Genomic DNA, 19,120 nt, shown 5'->3' with positions numbered 1-19,120 from the left:
TGATAATTATGAAGCCAATCTAACCTCCCGGAGATGAACCCAAAGAAGACTATGGTAGGAACGTGGTCTTTATACTATTTTAGGATACCTCAATACAGCTCCCAGGATGCTCTGCAGAACAAGTGGTGTGGACCCTACCATGCCTGTCTTCTTCTTAACCCTGACACAGCTCTGAAAGGAGCTGTGGTTTTGCGTCCCACCTTCCCAGCACCTCCCTCTTGGAGCCAAGGGATGCCCCGGCTGCAAAGAAAGCAGCAAGCCACGGGGCTCGCAGACGGACTCGGGAGACACGTTCCCACCCGCCTCCAGCCCGTTGGCAGAGCCCCAATCTATTTACACAGCATTTAATGCTCTTGATGTCAGTGTGGAGATGTGTTAATAACTCAATTAAACTGTTCATCCAGCTATGTCAAATCCAATTGCTTGAGGAAGGATGGTGTGTTTTGCTTTGTAATTCGTGTACCGCGTTACAGCACGCAAAAGTGATGTCCTTGTGGCTGACACCTAGCCCCAGATCATCATCAACGTGATCTCATGCGATATTAGGCAGTGAAGTGCTAACATCTAAAGCTGTCTTGTATGAACACCACCTGCACTAGCTGACTGCTTCCTCCCCGTCATGAGGACGGAGGCAAAGGCACACAAGCGCGTGAGATCATGCGTGAAACTTGGCAGAAGGTGCTTAGGAGCTGGTCGTGGCTTTCTGAGGTAGGAAATATCAACGCAAGACCTTGGCAAGAGGGCTGCAAAGGGGAGGGATTAAACGCCTACGGCAACGACATTGCGTTGACGACAGGACAACCCAGCAGCTGCCCACTGGGGGCACAGGGCAGAGTGTACGTGGCACCTACCAGGCCAGCTGTGGCTACATGCAGGCAGCAGGACGAGGGTTCAGGTCTGCCTGAACATGCCCATGCATGGCTGACACAACCGTGCCTCTGCTTTCCCACCCAGCAGAAGAAGGCAGGAATGTTTCCCTGCCCCACTCAGTTGCTTGGGAGGCTCCAGTCGCTCCTGTCTGCAAAGGGATCACAAGTCCGAAGCACTGTTTTGCAGAGGTGTTTACCAGAAAAGACCAGCTATTCATGTCCCTCTATCATTACCCTTGACTGTCACCCTCTGGATATAAGTGAGAAGCCTGTGAAGCACACCACATATGCAGGTACATATGTGTCCATATACACCCACATATGCAACGGATTTATGTATATATATCAGTGCATGAATCACCCGCTATTTGAACGACGTGGTTTGTATTTCCTTTGGATTGGTCTGACTTCCTTCTCTACTGATCAAAATCTGTAAGCTCTGAGTGTCCTCAACACTATCCCCTCAACTACAAATTTAATACAAACTCTTCCTGAAGCAAAGAAATTGAAAACTGTGTTACACGGCCCCACTAGAAGGAAACATCTCCCCTCCAGACAGTTCTTAAGCATGTACTTAACTGTAGGCATGTTTAATGCCAGCTGGTATCCACAGAGCTGAAAAACACATCAATAAAGCTGAAGTTAGCTTCAACAATTCATTTAAGGGCTGTTCTGAACAGGGACCGACTTAAGTATGTGCTTAAATATTTTCTTGAATCGAAGCCTCTATTAGCAGAAAAGTCATTGTTCCGTACTAGATTTTTATATGTCTATGACTTTAGGATAGTTTTAGTATTCTCAATAGATCATTTCTTTGGACAGATTCCTCCACTCATCATTAATATTTGGCGTCAACTGTCTTTCTTTCTCATCCATTCCCAGAGACAAGGAAAAATTTTCCCTTCTTTCCACAGATGTATTTATGTTCCCCATGGAAATTCTTCTCTATGATATATGAACTATTTTCAGAGAAGTTTAGCAAAGCCTAAATCACAAAGGGGAAGAAAACCTCCTCGGCTTGAGTTCATAAGGGGAAAAGTTGGGATTGCAGTGACCTGTAGTGTGAATTTTTTCTTGAGTTTAATTGTTATTTCCATTCACATCCCTTATATCCTTAGCCATAAATAAGACTCCTGAATAATCCTTAATTTTTGTCCCCATAGCTGCCTCCCATAAAATTAGGAGGGAATATTTAGGATCTGTCAAGATGACAAAGTGTCCTTTATGGTGGCCGAATAAAGGAAAGAAAGAATAGAACTTTGGGAGAAAGCAACATGCTTTTCTTCAGCGTAGGATTTCCTCCACAGAGACATCATCACAGACTGTCAGAAGCTGGGCAACTCTCCAAAGGTTAGAGACGGGGCCAAAACTTATAATTTCTGCTTTACAGAGGGCCATTTCTGTCTCTGAGATTTTAAATACCGTCTCACCGCAGCTGTGAAATTCAGAGCTTGCAGATTGCAGCTAGCACAAGACGTTAGCTTGCCAGCCTGGGATATTTCACATCTAGGGCTGTACAGGCTATTTCTAGTAAACTAGCTGGAAATGAGTTTTAAAGCGTGAATGCCAGGACAGATGCAGCCCGATCTTGCGAGATGACTCGCAATCGCTGCAACCACCATGGGAAAGCTCAGCTCCGCCGCCCTCCGCCTCCCTCCCTCCCTCCGCTGTGAGACCCATCGACCTCTCCACGGAGTGCCCACACCAAACCACCCTCAAACCCACTTCTCCGAATAACCTCCCCTCGCCCTCTCCTCGCAGAGCCGAGTGTGGTCCGCTCGGTCGGCTCCGTACCTCCGTGCCGGGGAAGCTGAGTCACCTAATTGTTGTTGGGGTGTTGTGTGCAGCCCGGGACACAGGACCCTTTGTGTGAGAGCTGTGCGGAGACACAGGAAGACGTGCGGTCTCGAATATTTCACATGTGAAGTTTCCACGGTCCGTAAGGTCACCCTCTGGAGCCGACGTCCACTTGGGGCTCAACTCCTACGCCTGCCACCATGCCTAAGCCAGAGAGAGCTGATGGAGAGCAGCCAGGCTCTTCTCTTGCCACCCAGGAGAGACGCACCACTTACAGGACCCAAAGGATTCTCTCGTTAGCTAAGGATGGGGCTAGGGTGTAGCTGCCCTTGACAGAAGGTGGGGTAGCTTCACCTTCGACGCCAGGGCAAGCCGCTCTCTTAAGAGCAGGGGGTATCATCTGAAGCTAGGATCCTCGCTGTATAAAACACCGCATCCACATCTCTGTGTCGCATACGCAGGACTGCAGAGATTTGCATGGGACTCTGTGCAGGCATGACCTTGGTTTTGCATCCGAGCACTTTTCAATCGATGCAATGCAATCCAGTGAGAAGCCGAGCCTGAGAAAGGTCCGTGCAACCCAGCCCAGCTCCCCAGCAGTCATCCTTTGGGCCAAAACAGAGCAGCTGGTCTTACTCTCGCTGGGGCAAAGCGAGCCAGGATTTCTGGGTTCACACATTCTGCTCTAAGCACTACGCACGCACACAAACGAACACACAGGAACCTCCAGTTCATTGGCTCACAGATCCTTCCCAACCTTAGGAAATAAGAGGAGATGGATTTTCCCTTAGACATCATTACTGTGGTAGAGTTTGGGAGGCAAACGCACAGCCCTGGCACCGATCCAACCAAGTAAGTCTGGGATAGGTTTTCTTTCAAGAATTTCAACCCGTTCGTGTACTTTCTTAATGATCCAAAGTCTTCAAGGAGTTGCCTTTTAGCTTTACCTCCCTTTCAATATTTGTCATGTGTGTCAAAGTTGATTCTTCATGTTTCCTCTGTAGCTTAACACTCTCGAGGAGAAAATTCATTTCTTAAACATTTGAAAGATATTTTTCCCCTATTGATTTATTTTATTAATGGAAGAAAAGATTATCACTTTTAAAGTAAGCAGCAAGAATATACAAGTGTAAGAGCGGAGACAGCATACCTCATTTGGAGACTTGATGCTAATGTCCTAGCATGAAGAAATCTTAATGAGTGACTGGAAAAGGCCATGGAGTCACTTATTCCTTATTATGGTTAGACAGACAAGCAAGTTTTGGTGCAGAACTGATTCCTGAAAGCCACCTGAGTGGGGAGAAAATATATTTTTTCTTTCCGGAGTGGGGCAGGGTTGGGTAGCTCACACGCGTTGTCCAAATGCACTAGTGCATCTGTTCATGTTGTGTATGAAAGGTGGAGGCTAAATGGGCCACTCTGGGATGGAAGCAAAGCAGGGTCGAAGGGAACCAGAAGTCACATCTCAGACAACACGTCCACCGTTCACACCAGTCTGACGTACCAAGAGGCTTGGACCGACTGCGGCACAATTGGTTTGCAAGTACCTGCGAGCAATGACCGCTTGTCCAGGCTGCTGAGTTCTTGGAAACCTTGGACAAATGCTCTACACCAGGTGGTCCTGCTAAGGAGCAGGAATGGGAATGAAAGCCTCCCACCCTTCAGTTTCTCCGGGACCTTTTCTCGCAACGTGCCTACACCTTCGGAAATTCAAGGGAAGGCCAACAGCTCTTCAGTATTTGCTGAGCCACCAGGTCAGAGCATGACTAGTCCTGTCTTGATTAAAAACTTGACAAAAGCATTTGATAGAGCAAGGTTGAGTGACCTATCCAACAAAGCCCTCTTAGACACGTGCCCAGGCAAAGCCTGCGTGTTGCAAATTAAGCACTCAGTGAAGCTTGCCTGATCCCTAGGACAGGGAGAGACAAGAGTCCCCCTCCAAATGCTCCCCCTTGCTCCTCTTGGCCCTTGGCCCTAAGGAAGTCGGACCAGCAGGAGCTTCTACAACCAGGAGCCCAGCTCCATGCCTGGAGTAGGAGGAGAGCACCTCCAGCTCCAGCTCCCGGTCCTTTCCTAGCAATGCATTTAGCTAGATAGTTGCTTGCTCTGCACCAAAGCCAGGATTCTACAGTTTGCACACACCCTGCAAATCCGATCTCTGAGTTTTCTAAGAGACATCTCTAATTAAAATGCGTGTCTTTCCCTCTGTCGGGGGCTTTAGTTTGTTGGGGTTTTTTTTCCCCAGCAACAGAAATCATATATGGGTACAAAAAGAATTAGTTCATGAGACTTCAAAGGGCTGAATCACATCTCAGTCTGGTCTTGGGCTGTCTCTGTTCAGCCACAAGCCTTATCAGACGAAGGTATTTTTGCATGCTTTGCTACATGATTGCATTTCACACTCTAAACACAACTATTTTCTTAATTTTATATAAACTACAACTACAGGTTTTTTTCTGCTTTGTTTTGCTAACAGCTAACCTGCTGTTTCCTATTGATACTCAAGCCATAAGTAAAATATCTCTGAAATAAGCTAAGAAAGTAAAACTGGTCAATCAGAGGTTTCAGGAGACCCATCATACTGCAAAGGAGTGCAGAGCAGCTAGGTGCCCTGTTTTAAGCTTTAACTTAGTCTGTTGCTATTTGTTGTCATTAAATCCAGAGTCATCTGGCTTGATTTGGTTTGCCAGGAATTTACTTCAGGATGATTTAGAGTACGATCAGAGTGACCAGACTTTTTTTCCCCCCCTTTTAGGACAGAGGATAATAATAGAGGATTTTTTTCCATGAAAGCATATGCAATTTCCTCTATAGCCATCCAAAACAAATAATCAGGAGATTTCCCCATGTTTACAATGGGGCTTTCCACTGACCTTCCCTGCAAAGCACTTTAGGAGAAATCAATGAAAAATACTCCATAAGAAGTGGGTCACAGTCGCTGTTATTGTTACTTAGAATTTATGTAGTGTCTAATCTGAAACCAGATGCAACAATTAAGGGCTTCTCTTTGCCCTTTTCATAACAAAGCAATTATATTTAACAGTAGGTACAGTTAAATTGGAATAAATCTGGTTTGTATACAGAGCCATTTCATGTTTATTAATAATCATTGTGTCCATAGTGTTTAGACCCATTCCAAATATAAGATATAGCGCTGTATAAAAACTTTTCTCATTGGCATAATTGAGTCAACGTGACTGACTTGGATCTCACTTTTCTGAACGCCTGTAATTGTATCAGTGCAAAAGTGGATACATGAGCCTCAATTTGTAGCAAAGCAAAGATGGGCAAAAGTGAGAGTAATGCTTCCGGATCTCAAGGGGAAAGAGATTTATTTGGCCCATAATTTGATGACTCTTTGCAAATTTCTTTATCTAGTACCTCTGTTTGGGGAAGCAGCTAGTGGGCTACTTTTAAGTCACATCCCTAGTGGTTGATTTGGGAGTCCCTGCTCTAAATTCTCAGTGGAAGCAAACCAGTGATGTCTTCCCTCCACTGCAGCACAACGCAACCAAGAACTACTTGTAAGAGAAATAAAAGGAGCCTTTGGGGTGAGTTTAGAGAGGAACACCATTTAGGCAGAAGTTGCATTTGCCAACCAAGCTGACAGCTAGTCTGGAAGTTGCAGTCCGCTGCAGGTGGATTTCACACACACACACACACACACCCCGCAAATTCTATAAGGCACAGCCCTTATCCAGCTCCTCCGTATATAAAGGAAGGGTGATTTCACCCAGCCTAAAGCTTGTCCCTCAGGTGGTTGGAAGTTCAGCCCTCTGAAGGCGCTCCGTGTCCCGGCAGATTCTAGAGATAATTTTGATGGCCAGCTTAGACCAGGTATTGAGTTGTTAGATGAGTAGTGTTGACTGAGATGAATCCCATGCAAAATGCCCTGCCCACATTTGCATGAATAATGGCAAAGATGTAAAGAGATCTCTGGGAAATAGTATCCTCACCTCTGCGCTTTGATGTTTGGGGATGTGAGTATGATTTTTTTTTGCTATGCATACTGGGACCTTGAGGTCCACATTGCCTTCAGGACTCAGATCCTTGTGATGGGAACAAGTGAGTCTGTCTGCTGGGCTCAAAAACCCACTGTTTGAGCATGCTGTTACCAGGATATGGCTGATCACTGAGTCCCTGTTCCTGCAAAGACCTCCGGGAAGATCTCACCCATGTGGAGCTCTTAGTGAGACAGGGACAAAAAGGAGAGAGATTGTTTTTCAAAATATGGTTAATTTCTATGACACAAATGAAATGTGTTGAGATCTGACGTGGCTTCAAACAGTCCTGCCTGAAAAGAGACCTGATCAGTTCCGTGAGGACCGGTGCTGGTACAGGCAGCGGGTACTGGTACAGGAAAACACAGCACTAAACCCCTCATATATTTCAGTTTCTGAAGACTAACTGTCACGACCATCAAAGCCAATGCTGCACAACTCAAGTGTACAGAGGAAGGTACAATAAGAAATAAGAGAGAATAAGGATGATGAAATATAACCTTTTGCTGCTCTGTATATCTGCCTTTAGGGGGGTGGATGCTATCAGTTGCCTACTCAGCATCTTGCTCCTTCGGTTTCTGCTGTGCTGATGGATGGCTGTACGAGCAGCTGAGACAAGTGGAAAGACAACGCCAGTTTTTGCAAGAGATGAAGAGCTCCTTACGCTCTGCGAGATCACAAATCCGTCACATGAAGCCTAATGAGGGGGCTGAGCCAGTACAAATACAACTGTTTAACAGTTTATTTTAACCATCCAATGAGAATGAAATAACTTAAAAGGATTCATGTTGCCAACAATCTTTTTTTTTTCCCCTCCTCCCCTTCTTGCACGGTATTTGTTAGAAATCAGGATTTTCCTTAACTGAATGTCTTGTGGTCTCCTTAGCTTTGTTTCTTAACAGGGTTGTCTTTATGTTAGTTTTCTTTGGCTTCCCAATAGAAGAGTAACAGATTTCTTTTGAAGTTTTTATTGATGAATGAGCTCCTATAAATAACTCTCTGTGGCAGCAGCTTGATCTCAGAGTTTACTCTGGAATAATAGTAGCAATGGGAATGGAGGAAATTTATGGCAGCATGACATGAAATAGTTTAATGGGCTTCATACTGTTTAACTTAATCTTTACAGATGTAAAAACAGAAATACAATTATTTTAACAACTATTATTACATATTGCTTTTCTAATGAAAACAGCGACTTAGTAAGCAATTGAAGATAGGTAGTGAAGAATTAAGGAGTCCACCTCACTGCAGATTCAGGAATTAGTGTGTTGGGCCAGTGTATTTGCCAACCTTCATCTGAAGAGCCGAGGGAGATCCAAGGAGACTGGGGAGGATGGGTCTACAGGTGGGACTTGGCGCTTGCACGTAAAGCTGAGTCACAGCGCTTTGGATCGGGATGTAGATGCTTGAAGCTGCCTAAAACCAGTGGAAGCAGTGGAGCCCTGCCTTTGGAGAAAAAAAAAACAAACCCTCAGCGTTTTCTTCCATGACCCCTTATTTCACCTGTCTGCCTGGTGAGGAGCTGATCCCAATCCCACCAAAGTCTACAGGTATCTTTGGTGACAATGGGGGACACTTGGCCCCATCCCTTTTGTCTTGTAGCCCCATGAGCGGTACAGCTGTAATCCTCCCACCATAGGAGCAGAAACAGGTATTACACTCGCACCAGCCAAAGGATGGAAAGGACAGAGGAAAATGATGAAAGTTGAGCATAATTTCCAGGCTCCAGCCCTCTGATAGTGACCCAATAAAAGAGAATTTAACTGCTTAGCATCGCAAGTCTGCTCATCTCTGCTTGTTTCTCTAAGGCAACGTCACTTAACGTAAAGATGGCCCAGATGTGCCTCTTTTACTTGCATAAACTCAGGAAGGTGGTGCTGGAAGAAAGGAAAAGCTTAAAGTCATCTGTCTTCTGTCTAAATGCTCAACCCGCAGGCAGGCTGGCATTTAACCCAGCTGAGGATCTGGCCAAACGACTTTGGCAACCAATGTGCGAGAGGTGGGTGTAAAATCCAGTACCATAATTACTAGGAAGAGGCACAGGACCTAATTCAAAAGTAAGATTTCCTTTGCAGGGGTTTGGATGTGGCTTGTAGCCAACCACAGCTCCGTTGCGCTTTCTGGTGCTTTGCAAAGAGCTTGAGTAAATATTGAAACATGTTGATGCTCTGCGTAATTTCTATAACAATAGCTGACAGCTATTGTTTCCTCCTTGAGGGAGCATTATTTGAAATGAAATTACAATGAAAATTATTAGCATTGTGTTTTCAACTGTCTGTTTAGTGGGAAATTTGCATTATTCATAACACTTTTCAATCCACAGAAATTGCCCGTGCAAGAAATAACTTGCAAATTCTTACTCGATTTCCAAAAATGTGGGAAAGTTTATTTATTTCTCCATGCATTCCTGATTCGCAATGTGCTCTCTAAAAATGTCGCTAAGATTTAGGCTAACCAAGCTCATGCTAAATTTAGCAACTATATTTTAAATAAACATTCTTTACGCTTTACTGAACCGGCTTTGAAGCTGGCTGAAAGCAAATTGCGTTCACATGAACATTAACAATGTTTTACTTTGGACTAAGTGAACATCTGAATAAGTAATAATGTATTATTCAGTATAATCCGAAAATGAGATTTAAGAGATCTAATTCAGCCAATTTAGGAAAGATTCCTATGAGGAATACCAAATCAGACCCATATTTATTTTTGGAAGAGTCCGTTCCGTCCTCCTTGACCACACAAAACTTTCTTCTGGTGTCTTTATTAGATACTGCAAGCTACGAGCCTCAGTGAAATCAGCTGTGACTTAGCACGCATTGCGTTTGAGGAATCTGGCCCATTTTAAAGCACTTAATGATTTGTCTGGATAAAGCACTAAAAATATACTGTGGGGAGCAATTATGCAATGTCCAGACTGATGGATTGCATAACCTCATAGACCTTTTCCATCTGTAACTTCTCTAATTCTGTGATCTTGTCTTCTTGGTCTTTCACTTAAAATCAAACATGTGATCTGTTTAATATCCAAAATGCTGTCTCCCAGGAGATCTGTTTTCTGGGTGTGCAGGGCTATGAATCAAGTAACGAAGCAGATCCTTCTTTCCCTCTCGGTTGGGGAATTGGCTGCTCTTCACAACAGGCTTAGGGGCAATTAGCCGGAGGCTAGTGGGTTTTGGTGTGAAAATGGATGCTCTCTCCATCATGTGTCTTCCTTGGTGAAGGATGGAAAGAGAATTAACTATTAAAAGGGGGTGGGGGGAAAGTAGAAGCAGTTACAAAATCCCTTAGAGTTATGTCACCTTGAGATCAGACATGGACAGCCATGCACGTCGAGTGACGAGTCCTGAAAGTGGCTTCTGCTCATGCGTAAATACTTGGTTTTTTTATATATGCTATGGGACCAACTTTAAGAGAACACACACTGAGCGTATTTAAAGACTGGAAGCCCCATTTATGAGAAATTAAATTCCTGAATTATTTTAAGATGCCAAATTTTCAGTTCCCCTCATAGGAAACCTGTGTGTGGAGCGAAGCTGCTCCGTGAACCGCATGACTCCGCTGTGAGTCTCTTCCACTGTGTGCTCTTCTCTGCTCCTATGAGTTAAAATTGGCTGCAGACCTCGGAGACGTGAAACCTTGCTCAGTTGGGAGAGGTCATTCCTCTCCAGTGGAACGGAAAGGCATATATAACGCCCACACAAGAAGTATGCTGTTTATACTGCATCGTAGGCTATTTTCTACATTTCTTCACAGTATTTCAGACTTGTGTTTATAGCCAACCCCGAGAGGTTGGGAAAGCCAGGAGGGGGAAGATTCCAGGGATGAGTTAAATACTGGGTGGCAGTTTTGTGTTTGGCAGCTGCTTTTTTGGATTGTGAAACAGGTGTGAAACCATTGACATCAACTATTTGCAGCTTGTCAAGTCCTTTATATTTGTATGACACGTCGTCTGTTTAGTACTGCACGGCACCAAAATTCGCATGATGTATAGAGGATTAAAGGATGCTCGGTTACATCCAAAGGGCAGGTACTGGGGTATTGACATGTACGCTTATTTCTCTGCACTGAAGAGCTGTTGGTTTTATCGTACCATTACTTCTTCTCTATATATAAACAGATGACGTGCAAAAGCCGTGTGCGGTTAGTCATTCTGCGTGTTGGCAGGAAGACCCTTTTTCTCGGTATTCATCCCCTGCAAGTTACATCGATGGCCTGATCCCAATTAATTCCAAATTGCCACTCATAACTATTCACTTGGTTCCGAGTTCATTCAAGTTAGTGTCACTTTTGTGCAGAGCATGTTAAATTTACTAATTTTACTCTCTCAAGTGAAACCAAAATCAAGCCCAGTGTGGCTTTTAAATACTGCAGCTGTATTTGGTCCCACTCCACTACAACAAAACAGAAATAAAATCAAATGTCACCATAAGCAAAGCTGCACAAAAAATAAATCCCCATTGCATAGAAGTTGAATCTCCAAAAAAACATGCCTGTGATAAAAATATACATCATGTACATATCAAACTGCAATCTTAAAGTGAGACTTACTCCTTCAGTTGATTTTTTTGACCAGGACCTGCCACTAAAAACTGCCCTTGTACAGAAAAGTGGAGGGTGTACACCTGTATGAGCAGAAAAGGAATAAAAGCCCAGTTTGCAGGGCCAAAAAGGTACTTTGGGAGCTGGAACAGGAGCTGAGAGGTGCCAAAACTGGGGGGTCACAGCTGGCGTGCCAAGTTAGGAGAAAGGGAAGCAGAGGAGCCTGAAGACACAGGTTAAAACTGCTTTGGGGGGATTTAGTGGATTTTTGGGGGGGGGGGGGTGCTGTCCTCATGCTCCATGCATGCAGAAGCAAGGGCTCGCCCTCGCTGACGGCGGCTCCTTGCCGGCACGTCCCAGACACGTGTAGACACCCAGGGATGGGGAGGATGCTCAGCACCGGTCCATGCCCCACACAGCTCTCCCTGCGCCTGATGGGAACACCCACAGCTCCTTCAGGGCAGGGTTTTTAAAGAACCAAAAAGGTTTTTCTAGGAATAAACCACCTTCTGACCGAGAGCATAAATACCCACTTTCTGGGGGTAAAACATTTCCGTGGGCCAGCCTGCAGGGAGACCAGGCATGCAGGATCCCCACCTGTTGGAACCGGCTCTAGAACTTGCCGGAGACTCAGCTTCGCGAGTCCTCGGAGGCAGCGTTAACCTCCTATTTCACCCACATGCCAAAGTCCTCGCACATGCAAGCAGCTGGGGCGGGGAGAGATGATTTGAGGTCTCTGCCAGGCAAGAACTAAGGCGGATCTTTTCCCTACCCCTGCAGCTTCCCAAGAGCGATGTTACTACACGGACTGCGAAAAGACTGGCAACATCAGCCCCGAGCCTTGAACAGAAACCTCCTGGCAACGTGGCCACTTATTTAACTGGCGATAATACCTGTCTCTGATTGCACACAGGAGCAGCACTGTGGGGACACGGGATTTCACACAGAGAGCATTAACCCTTTTAGCCCTTGCCCAGCCTTGTAAATGATGGTGGGGACACATGTGTCTTTGACTGGGCAGTGACACCTTCACTTTTACAAGTGTTCTTTTTTTAATTCAATGCCATAGCTTTAAAGAATGGACTCAATAGATAGTCAAACAGGAATTGTCAGAAATAGGAAGCAGATAAAGGATTTTATTTAAACAAAGTCTATCTTGCAAATCTATATAAAAAGCCCCCATCTCCTTTTTTATTCTCTTTTCTTCACAGTGAGATAGCCTCTGCCGATCCAGGGATCGGCCTAAGAGCATCCTTCTTTTGGGAAACTCAACACCAGTTCCTATCTTTTGGAGATTTTTCTGTACTTCCCCACATGAGAACTCTTCGCCTTGTGTTGAAATGAGCCCCCCTGAGCCCCTGCTCCAGGTGTCAAAGCAGTTTGATGCCAGCCTTCCTCTGCAAAAGCTGAATCACAACTCACCAGAGAAACCCAGATTTCCGATAGTCCAGGTGCTAATTGACGGGGTGGGATGGAGGGAGGGGAGGGAAGGAGAAACAGAATCATTTGGGGAAACATTATCTCGGTTGCAAGGAATGGGTAATTTCCCAGGACCCTGTTTTTAGCCTCTCCCACCTTTTCCCTCCTCCTGGCAGAGGAGTGCATCATGCCATCACAAGAATATTTGCACCAGAGCTGGCTGCTGCGTCCAGCAGCAGGCCCCGTTCCTCGGCCTTCCAGCCGCACGAGCCAAGAGGTGTTTTACAATACATCAGCCACAGTCCTGAACAAAATATTTTTATTGGATATAGGTTTGGTTTCATAAAGAAAATTGAGAATATAGATTTTTTTTTCCAAAAGGGCATTTATCCACTAATATACAAAAAGCCTCTATTTATGGCAAAAAAAAAAAAAAAAATTCCTGATTGCTTGTAATGTGTCTGGATTCTTCCTTCTTTAAGAAAAAAGAAAACTTTAGAAACACAGCTGATGTCTTTTTTTTTTTTTTTCCTGGTAGTTGTCCGGGTTGTTAACACAGCTACTTCAAAACGCCAAGACCAGCCTCCACAACCCTGCTTCAGTCTTTTTTGGTCAGAAGCAACTGAGCCCAGCAAGACATGGAAAGCAGCTGCATCTCCATGTTTACAACGTGTTTGCTCATCCGTCCCCCCTTCTCCGGCCACATCAGTGAGACAGAAACGCTATCGCGATACTCAAGAAGCACAAGTGCTAGGCAGGGAACCAGCTTGTGTTAACGCCATGCGTTATATACAGTGCTGAGTCAAAGCAAGCAGGATTGTGTGGAATAAGCCTGGATTGTTTGGTCTGCCCTTATTTCAGCTCCGGTTACCTGGTTTTTACCCGCTCGGTGGACTGGGCCGGTAGGGCGATATCAAGAATTCTTATGTGCAGGCATCTGTGGGTATTCATGGAAAAACAAAACTCAGCCTCCTCCCCCAGGGATGGAAGGGGTGGGTTTGGTTTTCAAAAGGAGAAAAAAAACATAAAAAAAGAAGAAAACCGGAGACCCAAAGGGCTCAGCAGAAACCAGGTCTGAGAAACCTGAGGGATGCAAAGACTAAAGGTGCAGAGCGAACCCGACGGGGCTCGGAGGCCAGCGTGGGACCCCCCCGCTGCCTGCCTCTGTACCTCCACCACCCACGGGAAAAGAAAACCGGTTTACCTTTAAAAGTCGATCTGGCAGGGGGGGGTGGGAGGCAATCGCTAAAGAGAGCTCCGCAGCAAGACGTGCCTTGAAAATGCCCTGAAATCCTGAGTCACCTTTACCATCGCTTTTTTGGTGGGTTTGGGGGGTTTTTTTGGTCTTTACCCGCTTGGTGAGGTCTGAGTCCGCTCTCTCCCTCCCATCTCGCCCCCGGAGCAGCGACCGGGACTGGGGGGGATGGCAATAATGAAGGGGCAACTACTGAAAATTAAATACCGCCTCGGAGAAGTGGAGAGGGAAGCAGGAGAGGAAAGGGATGCCGATGTGGTAAAACCTCCCGTGCACCTGGGAGTCGAGCATGAGGGAAGCATTGAGGGCCGGGCCGAACCCACCGTTGGCCACCAGAGAACCGCCGAGGCAACCGACTGGGCTCTCCCGGGCCGCTTTGGGGGCTCCCCCCGGGGGGGGCGGCTGCCTCAGCCCCTGGGCGAGGATGCTCTCGATGCTGAAGCTGCGGCCCCGTGGACCGCTCTTGTGCGGCCCGGGGGGGGCGGCGGCGGGCGGCCGGGACGCGGCGGGGGTCGGGGGACCGCTGCAGCGGGGCGAAGCCCCGGGGGGAACCGCTTCCCCCCCCCCCGGCCTGGGGAGCCCTTCGTCGCCCGTGTCCGCAGCCACCCTCCCTTTGACCCTCTTGGGCTCGTCGGGGCGAGCGACCGGCCCCGCTTGCTCGCCACCCGCGGGGACCGCACCGCTTTTCGCCTCCGGTGGCCCCGGGGCTTTGGGCTTCCTCTTCCTCCGGCGGTAGTTGCCGTTCTCGAACATGTCCAGGCAGCGGGGATCCAGGGTCCAGTAGCTACCCTTGCCGGGTCGTCCCTTCTCCCGGGGCACTTTGACGAAGCAGTCGTTGAGGGAGAGGTTGTGACGGATGCTGTTCTGCCAGCCCTGCTTGTTGTCGTGATAGAAAGGGAAGCGGTCCATGATAAACTGGTAGATACCGCTGAGGGTCACCTTCTGCTCCGGAGCTTCTTTGATGGCCATAGCGATGAGGGCGATGTAGCTGTAAGGGGGTTTCTGCGGGGGGTCCTGGCGGGAGATGGTAGAGCTGGGGGCGAAGCCCAGGGCGGCCGGGAGGTACACCATGGAGGGGCTGCCCATGGGGGAGAGGTGGCTGCCGTAGATGTGGCTCATCGCCGGTGGGCTTTTAGCTCCGGGTCTTCCCCCTCGGAGCCGAGCGAAGGGACGGGGAAGGGTAGGAACCTGGGACGAGTCCACCGGGCAGCTATTTGTGCGAGCTCAGATCCGAGCCCTGCCTGAAGGAGCTCGCTCTGCCTCTGTCCCCGCTTCATAGCTCTTAAAAAAAAAAAAAAAAAAAAAAGGAGGGAAAAAAAAAAAGTTAAATAATTGTTGTAAGTTTGCTATTATATGTTGACTTAGCACTGGAAAATAAATTGTCTCTGATAAACAGTCGTTTGTGTTCTCAGCCCACCCACATTAATTAAAATTTCATTGCTACAAAACTCCAAGCTCTCTCCACGTGTCTTGCTGGTACCAGCCAATGGTCTCCGGGTTATTCCTTCATTTGTTTATAGAATTAGTCTGTTGATAAGTCTGCCCACCCAAGTCGAATCAAGCTGTGTTTATTTGGAAAAATTTCCGGGCACCCAATATATAAACGCACTGATCTGATGTTTGAAATATCACGTCCACCCTTTGACGCTGTAAGCACACACAGCAGAGCAGGATGTACACTGCTGGAGCTCGGGGAGGAGCGGGCAAGGATCCCCGCAGGAAAACTGGGGCATTAAACAACAACCAAAAAAAAAAAAATTAAAAGAAAGGAAGAAAAAGGGACGGATGAGAGGAGAAGACAGCGCTGCGACGGGGAGGAAGGAAAAGGGACTGCCTGGAGTCCCGAGGAAGGGGGGGGGCTCAGGTGTGGCGGAGCTCCCCGGCCGGACCCTGCACCTCTCCGTGTCCCTGTGTCCCCCCCGGCCACCCCCGTCCCGTTCCCGGGAGCAGGCGGGGGGCGAGCCCCGGCTGAGCCCCGGGCGGGCAGGGCTGCGCCGGGGGAGACGCCCGGGGGCTGCAGCGAGTTTCAGAAAAGGGGAATTTGGCAGGCTCGGGGAGGAGGGTCAGTATTTGTGAATGCGGGCCTGTTGCTTTATATTATGTACTTTCCTGTTTATAACAAGGAGGGGGATTATAACAACTTTACAAGTGCACACAGCTGGCCGGTGCTTACATTAGGAATTTGTGATGCTCTTTTTCTGTATAAACGTCCAGGTTTGGGGCTGTGATTTCTGTTGTTGGATTTTATTTTTTTTTTTTAATTTACTGATGTAACAGCTTTAATCCGAGGCCCCGAGGGATTCCGATGCAGTTGGAGGTGCCGGCTCTTTCCCCAGCTCCTCGCGGCTCAGACCTGCGTTAGACCCCGGGGAGACCCTGTTCCGTGGAGCATCATTTCTCCGGGGGAGGGAATAGGAGGCCTGAGAGGGATCTCTTCCTCCTTCAGAGAGAAGTATCCCATCAGTGCAGCTCCCACGACCGTGCTGGGACTTTTATCTGGCAGGGAAAGAGGTAAAAGCCGGGCTCCGGGGTGTCCCCCAGCACGGCCCGGCCCTGGTGATGCCCCCCACTCCGGACCTCCCTGCAACCCGTGGGGTTTTTCGCCCACTTCTGCTCCCGTCCTGCCCTTCCCCCAGCAAACCATCGGGCGAAGGGGTTTCACCCCCGGGGTAAAAAAAACCAGCTCGATGGTTGTGGAGCCGCAGATGAATCCTAAAGGCTGCAAGCCGCCATGCGAGCCTGGGAAATACAGCCGGGGTGCAGAGGGAGGTGGCTTCTCGGGCGGGGGTGGGGGGGTCTCCCCGCTCACTGGCTGGTCCCACGCGTGGGAGGGGAAACCCACCCCTCTAACACCGCCCTTGCCGGTAATACCGCATGCCTCCCCCGCCGTGCACACACCCGCCGGCCCCCCGGGAGCTGCAGGACCCAGCCGGCGTGCCTTAAATGCGATAAACCTCCAAATAAATAAAAAAAAGGGATGCAGAAGCAGGGTTAGAGGAGGGAGGGGCTCCCCTCGTCTCGCCACTGGGGATCAGCACTCCCGGGCAACCCCCCCCGCCCCCGATAGCATCCTCGCCGGGGAGGGATGGGGCAGAGCCCGGCTGCTCTAACCCGCCAGACGCATCCTCAGAGCAGCCTGCTGAGGCCGAGGGTCTCCCCCCCACACCCCAACCCCCTTCTCTCCCCACCTCGGGGAGTCCCAAGCTCCTTGGGACACTCCAAGCACGGATTATTAAAACAATAAATACTCGCGTGTACGGCAGGAGACAGGCACAGGGGCTCCCGCTCACTCCCTGAGCTCCCTCCCCCAGTAAAATTCTTCCTTCCTCCTTGTTTTCCCCTCTTCGCGGTAGGAAATCCTCGGAGGCGGGGATGCGGCTTTTCTCTCTGCTCCTTCTTCCCAGTTCATGTGCTGTTTCTTGTCCCTCTCCCGCCGGTGGCAACGCTGGAGCTCGCTCCGTTATCCACCCGGGAGCAGCCCTCCGAGCGGCCCCGACGGCTGCCGGGGCGGGGAGAGGGTGGGGGGGAGGCCGGGGAAGCGAGCGGAGCGGTGGAGAGGGGGTTTGTTGTTGTTATCGTCGTTCTTTTCCTGAACGGGAAAAAAAAAAAAAAAGAAAAAAAAAACCAACAAACCGCGGAGCCGGCGATGGAGGCGCTCCTGGACGTGTTTCCCCTCCTCTCCAGCTGACAAGTCCCTTTTAAAGCAGCAGAGAGGAGCGGGGGGGGAGCAGGGGTGTAAATCAGTGCTCCCCACTCCTGCCGCAGCCCTGCTCGGGGGGAGCGGGGGTGTAAATCAGTGCCCGGCCTGGGCTCCCATAGACACGACCTCCTGGAGGGACCCAGCAGGAGCTGCCCACCCTTTGGTCCCTTGCCGTGCACGGAGCTGTACAGTTGCGAGGTCGCTCAATATTGACCCGGGGTTGGGGCTATATTTCTTTCTCTCCCGGCCTTTCCAAGCCTGGTATGGACTTTCTGCAAAGTTCCCTCCAAAGTGACAGAAGAGCTAAAGGCCTTACCCAAAAACCTGTCCAGCGCCTTCCCACAGCGAGCTCTAGGGGAGGTGGGACAGCTTCAGGGGCGACCACACAGCTCCATGCCTGGGTTGTGCCAAGCCCTGGGGGGCTTCCTAAAGGGACCGCGTTTTATCTGGGTCCTGAGCACCAGGGAAATGCTCCCTTGGCCGGGCTGCGGGGACACCCCATGCAGGGACCTTCCTAGGAGGGACAAGCTGGAAAACCGCCGTCCCTTGCCCTCCTGAAACCCAGAGCTGTCTGGGCTTTCGGACAGGTTTGCAAACCCGTAGGTTAGAGGCAGCACAGCAAGAAGTAAATAAATAAATAAATAAATACCCAAACAAAACAAAAAAAAACCCATCCACCATCCTCATCTGCTGCCCGGAACCGTGCTGGGCCCCAGCCCGGCGCAACCGGCCATGCAGCAGCTTCAGCCAGCCCCCACTGGGGCTGAGCTTGGCCCTCCTGATCTGCTACAGGGGGGGATTATGAGGGTCTTTCAGCTGTGAGAGCCTGCGGCTGTCTGCAGCTCCTACCCTGGGCCTTCCTCCCTTCCTCGCCCTCTGCCCCAGCCGGGCTGAAGTCACCTGTCACGACAGAGGCCTATCGCGTTATCGACCTCCCTATCTCAGCTTTTAAATACAGCCCCAAAAAGGTCCCTGCACCCCCACTTTGCTCTCACCTCGCCTGTGAAATGAGCCCACCAAAAAAAAAAGCCTGGGGGAGACACACACAACACTGGGGCTCGACGGAGAGGGGCAGATGGGGTCTGACCCCCACGCCAGGACGGGGCAGAGCAAAGGGACAATGCTCTCAGCCCCCAGCCCCTGCCCCTGGGAGGGGGGCTGGATGCCCACCCTGCTCCCGATACAGTTCCCGGCCGGTGGGAAGGCCTGATCCTACAAGGTCCCAGACCCACACTGCTCTCAGCACCTGATAGAGGGCTTTTCTTTTTCTGCCAAGCTCCTGAAATCCTGAAATCATCTTCGAAGCCAGAGTGCAGCACGGTGGGGAGGGGGAGAGGGGCTGGGAGCAGTGCAGACCCCACGGGGGAGCATCCCACCGGGACGGGGTGGGAAAAAACTCACCAACAAGGGGTTGGGGGGGCGGGGAAGAGAGGGGACCCCCAAAGCACAGCTCAAGCTGTGGTCCCCCCCAGGAACTGTCCAGCAGCAGCGGGGGGGGGGGGGGGAGGTTGCAGAGCCCTGGCGGGGGGGACACCCC

The 19,120-nt window shown here is 49.3% G+C and overlaps 1 protein-coding gene across 1 annotated transcript; it reads right to left on the bottom strand.

Moving 5' to 3' along the window:
- Positions 1–12,999: 12,999 nt before the first annotated feature.
- FOXL1 (forkhead box L1) lies at positions 13,000–16,479 on the bottom strand. The gene is made up of 2 exons (XM_052797863.1): positions 16,057–16,479; positions 13,000–15,164 (listed from the first exon to the last, which is right to left on the bottom strand). Exon 2 carries the CDS (start codon positions 15,000–15,002, stop codon positions 14,073–14,075), a length of 930 nt encoding a protein of 309 aa, XP_052653823.1. The 5' UTR covers positions 15,003–15,164; positions 16,057–16,479; the 3' UTR covers positions 13,000–14,072.
- Positions 16,480–19,120: the final 2,641 nt, after the last annotated feature.

The sequence above is a fragment of the Harpia harpyja genome, chromosome 9, assembly GCF_026419915.1.
Source record: "Harpia harpyja isolate bHarHar1 chromosome 9, bHarHar1 primary haplotype, whole genome shotgun sequence".
Taxonomy (NCBI): Eukaryota; Metazoa; Chordata; class Aves; order Accipitriformes; family Accipitridae; genus Harpia; species Harpia harpyja.
Note: the sequence above shows the minus strand (reverse complement) of the source record. Positions and strands in the feature narration are given on the sequence as shown.

Bases quoted from the DNA above. Each gene is read 5' to 3' on its own strand.
- FOXL1 (XM_052797863.1), bottom strand. From the start codon at position 15,002: ATGAGCCACATCTACGGCAGCCACCTCTCCCCCATGGGCAGCCCCTCC.